Consider the following 13572-nt stretch of genomic DNA (forward strand, 5'->3'; position numbering starts at 1 on the left):
CTATATATTTAATATTTCTTATTTAATATCTTATTATAAAATAATAAAAATTAATGATGTTAGAAAGCATTTTTTATCAAAGCAAAAACAATATTTATATTAAAAAGTATTTTGTTTGTTAGTTTTTAGAAAAAAAAAAAAAATTATTGCAATTAATCTTTATAATATTGAGATGAATAAGCTATAAATAGTTTGTATAATTTTTATTACTTAAATAAGTAATTTTTCAAATAAATTTGTCATATGTTTTAAACAATGATTTAAAAATAAGCTTATATCAATCATAAATCCAAATGCAAAAGGTGTGCAATTAAAATATGTTAGATTTTTATATACTTATAGATAAGTTAAGAGAAATAATAATATCAAAAACTATTGAAACAATGCATTGTTTTAAAATGATAAAGAATTAAACAGATGGATTAATAATATATATATTTATATATATATATAAATATATATAATTAATTAAATTAATAAATTTATATTATAAATATCTTTCCTTTTTTTTTAAAAATATTTTATGAATGAAAATATAATTTGCAACTATTAATATTATAAAAAAATTTTTTAAAATAATTATAAAGTTTTTATTATTTTATTTTGACTGTTACTAAGTAATTTCTTTATTCATTTAATTGATCTAATTATATACCAATTTATTAAATAAAAATTATAATATTAATATTTGTAAAAAAAAAATTAAGTATTTTGATTACTCAATTAAACGAATAAACCACCTAAACCTTGTCTTTTCTATAATTTTATCAATAAAAGAATCATTAAACTCATCATCATTTCTTTTTACCTCAACACAACTTTTATCTTTTATTATTTCTATCACTTTCTTAATAATAATATTTTAAATGAACCCAATATACTGGTCTTAGTAATATCCTAAACTTTATCACAACTTGGCAAATCTATATGATACTCGACATACTTTCATATGTTACTACTACATGTTCATCATTGCATTAATATCATTATACCTTTATCATTATTCATAACGATATTCTTTTTATTTGATCTTTTTAATATTACATTCTTTTTAATTATCATTATATTATATTTCAGTTATTCCTACCTATTTTTGGGTAGATTATTTAGGAAGCTTTTTACTAACAAATGTCTCTAGAAAATACCAATGATCTCTTTTATTACCGCCAATAGATTATTAAAAGATATAGATTTAATTTTAAGTTAGACAAAAAAAAAAATTCTCAAATTACAATTAAATAAAAGTTTATATAATTATATTTTCAATTTAAAACAATAAGAAAATCAAAATAAAAATGTTACAAAAAATAAAAACAATCTTGAAATGTAATACTAAAAGTAATGCATATGAAGAAGTCATTGATGAGGCTGATGAACAGATGTATAAAACATTTGAAATGGAAGAAAGAAGAAAATCTCATATTTCAATTAGTGGATCAAGTCAAACTCAACCTCATATTGGTATGGAGTCATCAGAGGAAGATTCTAGTGCTACCAAACTAGCCAGAAGAAGTTCAGTATTACTTGATTTATTTTCATTATTTAGAAAAAGTTCAAGTTCAAATCAAAGAAATTCATATATTAAGAGTGGTCGTACATCTATTAGTGGTGTTGATGGTTTTGAGGGTGAGGATACTGATGATGAAGATCCAACACATATGTCAAAAGAAAGATTGATGGAAGCTATTAGGCAAAAAAAAGAAATTATTGGAAAAGTTAGATGTCAACCTTGGAATATGAAAAGAAAACGGCGAACATTAAAGGTTGCCCAACACCACCTACAAAGACAGGAAGCCAGAGTTTCTAAAGTAAATTTATACAAAGTTGAAGCTGTCAGAATTTATCATGTAGCAGCTAGATGGTTTGAAAATTTAAAAATTTATTTAATACCATGGGAAAATAAAATTAAAAGAATAGAAAGTCATTTTGGTAGTGTTGTTTCAAGTTACTTTATTTTTTTAAGATGGGTATTAGGTGTTAATATAATAATAAGTTTAATAATGTTATTATTTATTTGTATACCAGAGGTAAAAAAAAAATTAAAAAAAATATTTTCTTTATTATAATTGTATATTTTTATGTAGTGGTTGGCTGATAATAGACTTGATATAGAAAGATATAATAAAACACAACATATCAAAATTATGCCAGAATCAATCAAAAAAAAGGCAGATGAATTGAGTACTGTTTGGGATTTTGGAGGATATTTTCAATATTCATTACTTTTTTATGGATACTATTCAAGTGAAACATTTTTTGGTGATACAGTTCAGTATAAAGTTCCATTAGCATATTTTGTTGTTAATCTTTTAATATTAGCATATTCTTTTTTTGTTATATTAAGAAAAATGGCATCAAATGCCAGAAATTCAAAAATGGGTGGATCAAAAGCTGAACAGTATGTTTTTAATTGGAAAACATTTACTGGATGGGATTATACTATTGGAAATGCTGAAACAAGTTCTAGTTTATATATGGCAAATGTTATAAAATTCAGAGAAAGTATTGCTGAATATAATGTAAAAATTAAAAAAAAATTTGCCTGGCTTCAACTTGCTGGAAGAATTTTAGCTAATGTTATTATAATAATAATGTTAGCATTATCTGTATGGGCTATTATAGCTGTTATTCAAATCAGAGAAAAAGATACATTTATTAAACAAAATGCTGTTTCAATTACTGTTTCATTTATTACTCTTATTTTTCCAAATATTTTTGAATTAATAGGAAAATTAGAATGTTACCATCCACGAATTGCACTTAGACTCCAATTAGCCAGAGTATTATTTCTTTATATTGCGAATTATTTTACACTTATTGTGTCATTAATGCTTATGTTAAATGCTTTAGAAGAAAGAGGAAAAGCATCTGATTATTTCTTTATTGAAAGTCAATTTTCAACTGATAATCATTATTATGAAAATCAAATTTCAACACCATTAATTGGTGAATCAAATTTTGATAAAGATTTAAATAATAGTGAACATTATCAAATTTATAGTAGACATAGTAGAGATATTATAAATAAAACACTTAATAATATAACAACAACAATATCACCTTTACAAAAAATATGGACAACAGTTTTTCCTAATTTTGGTCCAATAGCTGTATCTAATCCAAAAGCAATAATTTCTCCAAAATATACAACAACAGATGGTAGTGGAAATAAATTAAATGATAAAATTGTTTATGAATCACGTCCAATTGGACCAATAACATGGGAAAATAGAAATAAAACAATTGAATCAATAGTTCTTAATTATACAACATCAAGTGGAAAACAATTATTTTCATATGGTCAGGGATCCCGTCAAGGTGACCTTTGCTGGGAAACATTAATTGGACAAGAAATTATGAAAATTGTTAATATGGATTTGATAATGACTGTCCTAGCAATATTAATAATTGATTTTTTACGTGGTTTATGGGTAAGATATTGTAATACATGGTGGTGTTGGAATTTGGAATGTACCTTTCCAGAGTATGGTGAATTTAAAGTAGCTGAAAATGTTCTTCATTTAGTTAATAATCAAGGAATGATATGGTTAGGATTATTTTTTGTCCCTATGTTACCAGTTATAAATAATATAAAATTAATTATTTTAATGTATATTAGGGGATGGGCAGTAATGACATGTAATGTCCCAGCCAGGCAAATATTTAGAGCATCAAGAAGTTCCAATTTTTATTTAATGCTTCTTCTTTTAATGTTATTTTTATGTACATTACCGGTAGGTTTTGTTATTGCATCAAAAAAACCAAGTAAAAATTGTGGACCATTTGGAAATCAACCAAGATTTTATAGTATTATACAAACAATGATGAAAAACAATTTAAATAAAAGTTTATTTGGTATTGTTGAATATATAATGTCTCCAGGAATTGTTATACCAATTATTTTACTTTTAATGTTAACAATATATTTTTTATTTGCATTAGTAAGAGGATTAAAAGAGGCAAATACTGATTTATCAGAACAATTAATGCATGAAAGAACTGAAGAAAAAAAAAAGATATTTGAATTAGCTGGAGGTGGTAGGAGAAAACATGGTAAAAAAGATAATAATAGAAGAAAATCAAGATCTAAAAATAGAAAAGAAACAACAAAAGGTAAAAAAGTTTTGTTATCAAGTGATGATGAAAGTGGAAATAAAAGTCATTCATCTATTGTTAAAGGTGGACATAGTAAATATTTTATTCCAAGTTTAGGGAGTGTTAATGAAGATGACAGAGAAGGTGATGAGATACAACAACGTCTTTTACAAGAAAATGAATTTGATGAAAATGGATTTTTAAAAGAACCATCATCCATCAAATTAAGAGAATTTACTTTAAAAGAAAAGTTACTTATTTGTATTGGAATGGCTGATCCAAAAGAAATACGAGAAAAAGATAGAATGGAAGAATTAAAAGTTCAAGAAAATTATAGAGCTCTTATATCTGAAAATTTTAATAAACCAGAAGGGCATAAAGGTAGTAATAGAGATATTAATAAATCAGAAAGTGAAATAAATGAACGTAATAGAGAGGAAAGAATTGGTTCACCAGATAGAAAAAGTGATATTACAGAATATCAAACACTTGAAATTGAAAATGAAGAAGATGACATGAGTAAGGTTAAAAATGTTTCTGGTGAAGATAGTAAAATAATAGTAGATTATGCTACCCCTCCATCATCTTATCATGAAGCAATTAAAAATAGTAAAACAGATATTTTTTTTAATAAAGATATTATTACTTCTGATAATAGTACTACAGATAGTAATGGTAATAAAAAAACAACTAAAGAAAGTCATGGAACACATAAACGTAAAAAAAGATCACCTAAATTTAGTACACCAGATGACAGGACAATCTTAAGAATGTCAAAAGAAGAGGAAGATTATAGTGATGATGAAAGAAGTGATCAATCAATAAAAGAACAAAGTACAATGTTTAATCAAAATTATTCTAATGGTGAAATATTTAATAATAATGATAATAAAAATAATAATATAGAGGAAGTAGAACATCCATTAATGAAAATATCTACTAGAAGTAAAAGTAAAGATAAATTGATATTAATGACCTCATCACAAAGAATTAAAAGTGACAGTTCTTTAACCAATCAAATGTTAACTAGCCAAGATAAAATACCAAGTATTGCTTCAGATAATCAAATTGTCTATCAATTAATGAATTCACAATACCAATCAAAAGTTAGTAATGATAATAATAATAAGCAACAAATAAATCAATCAATGTATTCTTCATCAAGTTCAGGAAATGGTGTAATGAATTCATATATGGCTGCAATGCAAAGGCCTATTATTCCAACAAGTGATGAGTCATTTGCAAGTATGGGTGGTGATTGGATAAAAAAAATTTCTAGTAATGCTGAAAAATATAATCCTAATTTAAATCAAAATACTCAATATAGTAGAAAAATGGGATATGATAATCCAATGAATTTGATGTCAGTATCAGCAGAACTTCCTGCTATCACTGTTCAAAATACTACTGATGAGAAGGATAAAAAAAATGATAAACCTAAAAGTACTGTTTCACCAAATAGAGGAAGAACATCATCACCAGATAAACCAAATTTTACTCCAAGATTTAGGATATCAGCATCACCACCTCGTCGAATAAGTCGTTACTCACAGGCAAATGCACAAAAACCAGGATCACCATCAACAAAGAAACGCCAATATATAATGCGTGTAGAGGGTATATTAACATCAGACTCAGAACGTGAAACTTCACCCGGCCAACCATATTGGCCATCAAAAGGATTAAGAAAAAATCATTTAAATGATAGTTTTATAAAAGATAACTCATCTGATAGAAATAAACGAAGCAGTTCAAAAAATTCAAGATCACCAAGTCTTGGTAAACAAACACTTGTATAATATTTTTTTTACAGATATATAAATTAAATATAATTAATAAATAATTATTTTGGGATTGACGGTAAAGGAAAATTAAATACTATATAATCATAATAAAATATTAAATATATTAATTTCATAAGATATTTACTTTTTCTTATTTTTTTTTCTATATATTTTCTTACCCAAAGATTATATGTAGCATGTCTAGTACGTTTATTTATTGTATATTTACGTATATATTTTATTTTTCTCATTGGAATTCCATTTTCTCTTAAAAATTTAAAAAATGTTTTATAAAATTTTAATAAAACTTTTGGTTTTGTTCCATATTTTATAATTGTATATGAATTCATGTGACGATTAAATTCACAATGCCTAAAAAATATTATAATATATTTCAAATAATTAATATATATTGAAAAAAAAAAATTACCATGATTGTGGAAAAAAATGAATATCATCATATGTAATATCTTTATTTTTTGTAGAAAAACTAGATTTTTCTTTTAATTTTTCATATAATCTTTGTAAAAGACATGTTACGTTTGCCCTACAACCATAACATTTGTTCTTTTCAATTTTCCATTCTTTTGAAATAACACATTTATCAACAAATCCTGAAACAAATCTTTCAAATGGATCTCTAACAAAAGCAACATGTTTCCAAGTTTTCATTAATTTATCAACATCACCATCTGTATAATTATTTGCAACTCTTGAAATTCTTCTACTAAAATTATTATCATTACAAAATTTATATGTCCATGATCCTTTAGTTAAATCTTCCTGATACTTTATATATTGTGGTTTTTTGATAAAACATAAAATAGATCGAAGCATACTGGAAAAATTTTTAGTAATTGTACAAAAATTTATTTTATGTCTAAGGTCAACTCGAAATCGTGATTGAAAATTTTGTAATGGTGGTATACATGGATCTTCTTTAGTATATAATTCACATGTAGCATTTAAGTATATTGGTAATATTTGTTGTCCTTCAAAAGTAGATTTACCTGTTTTATCTTTTCTTTTTTTCATACTTTTTTTATTTTTCAATAAAACTACATTTGATTTTTTATTAATATTTTCACTAGATATATTTAAATTATTGTCCATAATTTTAATATATGTATTATTAGAAGATAATATAAACTTATTCTTTTTTGTTTTTTTACTTTTCTAAAACTAAATAATTTTTTTTTTAATTTTTACTACCTTTAATTTTTTTAAAACTTTAGGTTTTTTGGTTACTTCTTTTATACTTTTTACAATATCTATTGTAGTATTTTTAGATAAAAAACTTAAATAATCAGGTGAAAGAGTAGTTATGCCATTTTCTATACTATCATGCATTCAAAAAATCTTAAAATATTTAACAAAATAAATAGAAAAATCATTAATAAAAAACGCTTTTAAAAAAAATAAAAGTTTTTTTTTCATTAATAAGATGTATTGGAAATAAATAAAAGTTGAAACAAGTTTTTAAACAAAACTATATCTTATCATTATTTAAAAAACTATATTAAAAAAATATATATATGTATATATTTATAATAGATTAATGCTAGTCTTTAGAAAACAATAAAAAAAAATAATATATTTGTTTATACATAAATATCATTAAATCTTTATATTTTTGTGAATAAGGGATTAATGAATTACTATATATGTGTATATTATTAATTGATTTTATAGCTATAAAAATTTTTGTACAATTTCTTTAAATAACTATAAGTAAAAAAATATAAAAGTCAATAGATTATTTAAATTCTTGCTATCTCACGAAAAAATGAATAATAAGAATGTGACATTATAAAGTAAACAATTAGGTATATAAAAATAAATTATTTTTGATATTATAAATAAAACTAAAAAATGATTATGAATTTTATATTTTATATTGGATTTTTATTTTCTATTGTTAATGGATTTGTTTCTGAAGATTGTAAGGATTTATCACCACTTTGTTCTGGAATTTTAAGACATTGTAAAAGTCCAACATACATCAAAATTATGCAAAAAAGATGTGCTTTATCTTGTAGATTTTGTACACTTCCAGTTAAACCAACAACACCAATGATTATAAGAGATAGAATTCATAATTGTTTTACAATGGTTGATCAATGTAATGATGAAAAATTTAAAAAATATATGGAACGTAATTGTAAAAGAACCTGTTCAACAGCAACTCCTAAACCAACAACTACCATTTCTCCGGATGACAATGAATTTGAAAACACTGAAGCTTCAGGTATATCAGATAATAATGAGGAACAAATCATTGATACAGAAACAAATACTGATTAATTATGTGCTTTTAATTTATTAAATATATTATAATATAAATATTTAAAAAAAAAATAACTGACAAGAAGTTAAGTGTAATTGTTATTAAAAACAAAAGATCGATATTTTAATGTAATATTAAAATAGTTTTTATAAAATATAAAACTACAATTTATACTTTGATTGTTAAAATTTCCTTAATAAAAATTAATTTAAACAAATATTTTACTACTAAAAATAGAATCCAATTCTAACTTCCGGTTGTTTATATCTTATGAATTGATAAATAATAAAAAGAAATTTTAATTTGATAAAAAAAAGTAATTTTACCATTTTTCTGATAGTACATATATTGATTATTTAAACTCAACAAGATTAACTACTTGTAAAAAAGGATACAATTAAAAATCAATTTAAAAAACTTAAAATTTCTGACACAATTCTAATTCAATTAACTACTGATAAAAAAAATATTCCAAAGAATTTGTTTTATAAATAAATAATTAAAAATAAATGTTTAACAGTAAAAAAAAAATTTTTTTGGGAATTTAAATATGCAATTATAGTCATTTGATAGCCCTTGAAACGGGATGAATTTTGAATATAATCAACAATATACTAAAATTGAAGCTTCAAGAGTTATAGGGAGTCAAAATTGAGAGGCGAAATTAAGGAATATTTTTTTGTAAATCTCGATTTTTATGATAATATTGTAAATTTTAAGATTAAATACTTTATTCTAGATCAGTTTTTCATGAGAAATTTAGTGAGCTTATTTTCACTTTTATAGGACTTCTAAAAGTGAAGATATGATAAGAAATATACTTTAAAAAAGTTTTAAGAATTTAGTGATAACTCAGGTTAATGAAGTCACAGAAACATGAAACCAGATGCGCTGAGCTTCTTTTACAATTTAAAGTATACCCTACGTTGAAAAGATTTTCAAATTTTCAACCGTTCTTGAAATATTATGCTTGGTACTTTTTCGCGCGTAATCCATTGTCACCATTTTTTTATATCTCAAAAGTGGTTAAAGGTATAAAAATATTTTGAAGGTAGACCCCATATGAAAACTCATTTGAAGACGATTGCAGAAATCTGCTTTAAATTTTTGTAATTCTGAAGCAAGATATGACGAAAGGCGGAAATTTTTCTAAAATATTCATTGTACCTGACTTTTCGATATCTCAGCAAATACTTATCATATGAGGATGTGACTAGTTTCATTCGATTTCTATTCAAAGGTAGGTCTAGAATATTAATTTTCAAAGCTATAACATTATTATTTCTAGAAATATAAAAATTGGCTGAAAATTTTCTAGATTTCCGACTTTACTCTAAAAATGTGGATAAAGAAAAGCAACTTTTTTTGGAATTTGAATATGCTACTATATTCATTCGATAGCCTTTGTAAAAAGATAAATTTTGAATATAATCAACAATATTCAAAAATTGAAACTCCAGAAGTTATAAGGATTCAAAGATGAGGGCGAAATTGGGGAATATTTTTTTTTGTAAATTTTGATTTCTATGATAATATTGTAAATTTTAAAAATAAATATTTTTTTCTAGATCATTTTTTTATGAAAAATTCATTGCTGCTATTCTTATTTTTATAGGACTTCTAAAAATGAAGTTATGATAAGAAATATGTGTAAAAAAAAGTTTTAAGAATTTAGTGATAACTCAAGTTAATGAGGTCACAGGTCCATGAAATTTGATGCGCTCGGCTTCTTTTACAATTTAAAGTATACCCTACGTTGAAAAGATTTTCAAATTTTTAACCGTTCTTGAAATATTATGCTTGGTACTTTTTCGCGCGTAATCCATTGTCATCATTTTTTTATATCTCGAAAATGGTTTAAGGTATAAAAAAATTTTGAAGGTAGGCCCTATTTAAAAACTCATTAGAAAACGATTGCAAAAATCTGATTTTATTTATCTTGATTTTGAAGCGAGATATGACCAAGGGCGGAAATTTTTCTAAAATATTCATTGTTTCTGACTTTTCAGTATCTCAGCAAATAATTAAGCTATGAAGATGGGACTAGCTTCATTCGATTTCTATTCAAAAGTAGGTATAGAATATTAATTTTCATAGTTCTAAAACCATTATTTTCAGAGATTCAGAAATTGGCAGAAAATTTTCTAGATTTCCGACTTTACCTCTAATAATGTGAACAAAGAAAAACAACTTTTTTTTGAATTTGAATATGCCACTATATTCATTCGATAGCCCTTGAAATGGGATGAATTGTGAATATAATCAACAATATACTAAAATTGAAATTTCAGGAGTTATAAAGAGTCAAAGTTGAAGGGCGAAATTGTGGAATATTTTTTTTAAATCTCGATTTTTATGATAATATTGTAAATTTTGAAAATAAATACTTTATTCTAGATCATTTTTTTACGAGAAATTCATTAAGCCTATTTTTATCTTTATAGGACTTCTAAAAATAAAGTTATGATAATAAATATATTTAAAAAAAAGTTTTGAGAATTTAGTGATAACTCAAGTTCATAAAGTCACAGGTCCATGAAATTTGATGCGCTGGGTTTCTTTCATAATTTAAGGTATACCATACGTTGAAAAGATTTTCAAATTTTCAACCGTTCTTGAGATATGAAACTTGGTACTTTTTCGCGCGTAATCTATTGTCACAATTTTTTTTATATCTCAATAGTGGTTTAAGATATAAAAATATTTTAAAGGTAGACCCCATATGAAAACTCATTTGAAAACGATTGCAGAAATCTGATTTTATTTATCTTGATTTTGAAGCAAGATATGACCAAGGGCGGAAATTTTTCTAAAATATTCATTGTTCCCGACTTTTCAATATCTCAGAAACTACTTGTCCTATGAATATGGGACCAGTTTCATCCGATTTCTATTCAAAAGTAGGTCTTGAATATTAATTTTTATAGCTGTAACATTATTATTTTTAGAGATATAAAAATTGGCTGAAAATTTTCTAGATTTCTGATTTTACCTCTAAAAATGTGAACAAAGAAAAGCAACTTTTTTTGGAATTTGAATATGCTACTATATTCATTCGATAGCCTTTGTAAAAAGATAAATTTTGAATATAATCAAGGATGTGTTGAATTTAAAACTTTGGAAGTTGTAAGCACTCAAAGTTGGAAGCGAAAGTGGTGAATATTTTTTGAAGAAAATCGTCTTTCATGATCCAGTTGAGAATTTTTAAAATAAAATACTTATTCTAGATCAGATTTTTACGAGAAAATCATTGAACTTAGTTTCATCTTTATAGAACGTCTCAAAATTGATATAAGATGAGAAATGTTGCTTGAAAGACGTTTTCAAAAACGTACTCATAACTCAAGTTACACAGCTCGTATAAGTATGAAATCTGTTGCGCTGAACTTCTGTTAACTTTTTAGATGTAGTCTACATTCAAATGTTCTTCAGATTATCAACTTATCTTGAGATACAATATCGAACATTTCTTCGCGCTAAATCTTTTGTCATAATTTTTATATCTCAAAAATAGTTATACATATAAAAATATTTCAAAAGTGGGTCCCAAATAAAAAACGATTATAAATTAATTGTTAAAAAGTTATAGTTTTTATTTTTATGTTGAAACGAGTTATGAAAATTGATGGAAATTTTTTCTAAATATTTATTGTTTGTTGTGTTTTAATATTTTGACTGGTACTTGTCGTATGAGAATAAGATTAGTATAAATTTTTTTTCATATAAAATGGTTGTTTCTAATAAATAGTTCAAATAATATATTTATAGTTTTACAGAAATTCAGAAATTGGTAAAGAAATTTTAATTTTTCTTCTTGTTTTTTTAAAACTTCTTTTTTGTAGGTATTTTAATTATAAGCTTATGATTAAATATTATAATTTTGCTTAATGATACAATAATAGATAAAAAAATTAATAGTAATTTTTAACCTTAATAAAATTAACCATCATATTTTAGTTATATTCATACATTTATAAAACTCTATATAATCTGTTTCTCCTTATTTTTGAAATGTTAATTATGTAGTATAATTGTTTTTTAAAGACAATATAAATTTTAAAATTACTATTTAAGAAGAATTATTTTAAATAAATTTTTAAGTCATTGACCATTAATTAATTAAGGGAAATACTATTGTTGTTGTTTTTATGGTTACAATATATACTATTATTATTAAAAATAGCAAGAATTTTAAAGAATTATTGAATAAAATCTTCGAATGTTTGTATTTTATATACATTTATGATAATTATTACAAAATTTTGATTCCTTTTAAAATAAATAAGTTAAATTTTAAAAAACTGTTTTTTTTTAAAAAAAGTAATAGATATTAATAATTATTTTATTGTTTAATTAAAGTTAGTTAATAAGCTAAAGTTATTATAAAATTATATATATTTATTTATCGATAATTTATAAAAATTTCATAGTCTTTAAAACTATATCTGCACACTGTTTTTCAATCCCTTAGTGGAATTTTTTTTTTTAATATTTCCTTTATATTTAAAATGTCTTGTCTATAAATTTGTGATTTCTCAATATTATCCTCATTGATTGACTATAATAATTTTGTCGTTTCTTCCATTTTTTTTTGATTAGAAATGTGAAGTATCTTCTATATGGCCGTGAATGTATTCATAACTTGGAAGTTTGAATAAGATTGCATCTGATGAGGTGTTTGCCTTGATGATAACTAAAAAAGTGGTATTCGTGATTTCCTCAGGAATCGAAAAAAAGAAGGTTCTATGAGCACTTAGTTCACAATGTGTGAAGGTTTTCAAAAGTAGGAACAGCCAGATAGTTTAAAACTTGTTTAAATCCAGAAACATAGTAGATAAATTTTTGTTAAAAAACATAATTTTTAATAACTTTTTGATACATAAAAAATTGAATACTTTTTCTTCAAAAATTTCTTGATAGTTCTTAAATGATTTTTTGTAATTAAACAACAATCTCTTCATAACATCTTTTTTCCTTCCTGTATTCTAGAAGAAGAGGCATAAAAATGTTTCAAAGATGAAACAAAAGTATCATTAAATAAATAAAAAAAATTCTTTTTAGTAAAAAAAATCATTAATATTTTTTATTAATAAATGCTAAATTGACTTTTTTATTGTAATATTGAAAATTAGCTAATTATTATATTATAATTAGTACTAAAAAAACATTAAAATGTAAGATACCAACAAAATATTAAAAAAAGCTGTCATTAAGAAATAAACTTTAATTTCAAATTTGTAAGATACTACATATATTTTTTTTAAAAAACAAGATATTTTTAAAAATTTAAAAAAATGATCTATTAGTCTTATATTTGAAACAATTATGAATTTATGGTTAAGAAGATAAAAACATATAAAATATAAAACTATTAAATAAAAAAAATTTTATAATGTTATAATTGTT

General features: G+C 23.5%; 3 protein-coding genes across 3 annotated transcripts; 2 read left to right on the plus strand and 1 right to left on the minus strand.

Annotated features, from left to right (window-relative positions):
• Positions 1 to 1295: 1295 nt before the first annotated feature.
• On the plus strand, positions 1296 to 5894 carry SRAE_1000238600 (TMC family-containing protein; the record flags this gene model as incomplete). Its single annotated transcript, XM_024649456.1, has 2 exons — positions 1296 to 2027; positions 2085 to 5894. The coding sequence occupies 2 exons, from the start codon at positions 1296 to 1298 to the stop codon at positions 5892 to 5894; spliced, it is 4542 nt and encodes a 1513-aa protein (XP_024503332.1).
• Positions 5895 to 5938: 44 nt separating this feature from the next.
• SRAE_1000238700 (Sulfotransferase family-containing protein) lies at positions 5939 to 7229 on the minus strand (the record flags this gene model as incomplete). Its single annotated transcript, XM_024649457.1, has 3 exons — positions 5939 to 6251; positions 6310 to 7055; positions 7092 to 7229. 3 exons carry the CDS (start codon positions 7227 to 7229, stop codon positions 5939 to 5941), a joined length of 1197 nt encoding a protein of 398 aa, XP_024503333.1.
• Positions 7230 to 7757: 528 nt separating this feature from the next.
• Positions 7758 to 8183, plus strand: SRAE_1000238800 (ShKT domain-containing protein; the record flags this gene model as incomplete). Its single annotated transcript, XM_024649458.1, has 1 exon — positions 7758 to 8183. The coding sequence occupies one exon, from the start codon at positions 7758 to 7760 to the stop codon at positions 8181 to 8183; it is 426 nt and encodes a 141-aa protein (XP_024503334.1).
• Positions 8184 to 13572: the final 5389 nt, after the last annotated feature.

Source organism: Strongyloides ratti (genome assembly GCF_001040885.1).
Source record: "Strongyloides ratti genome assembly S_ratti_ED321, chromosome : 1".
NCBI lineage: Eukaryota > Metazoa > Nematoda > Chromadorea > Rhabditida > Strongyloididae > Strongyloides > Strongyloides ratti.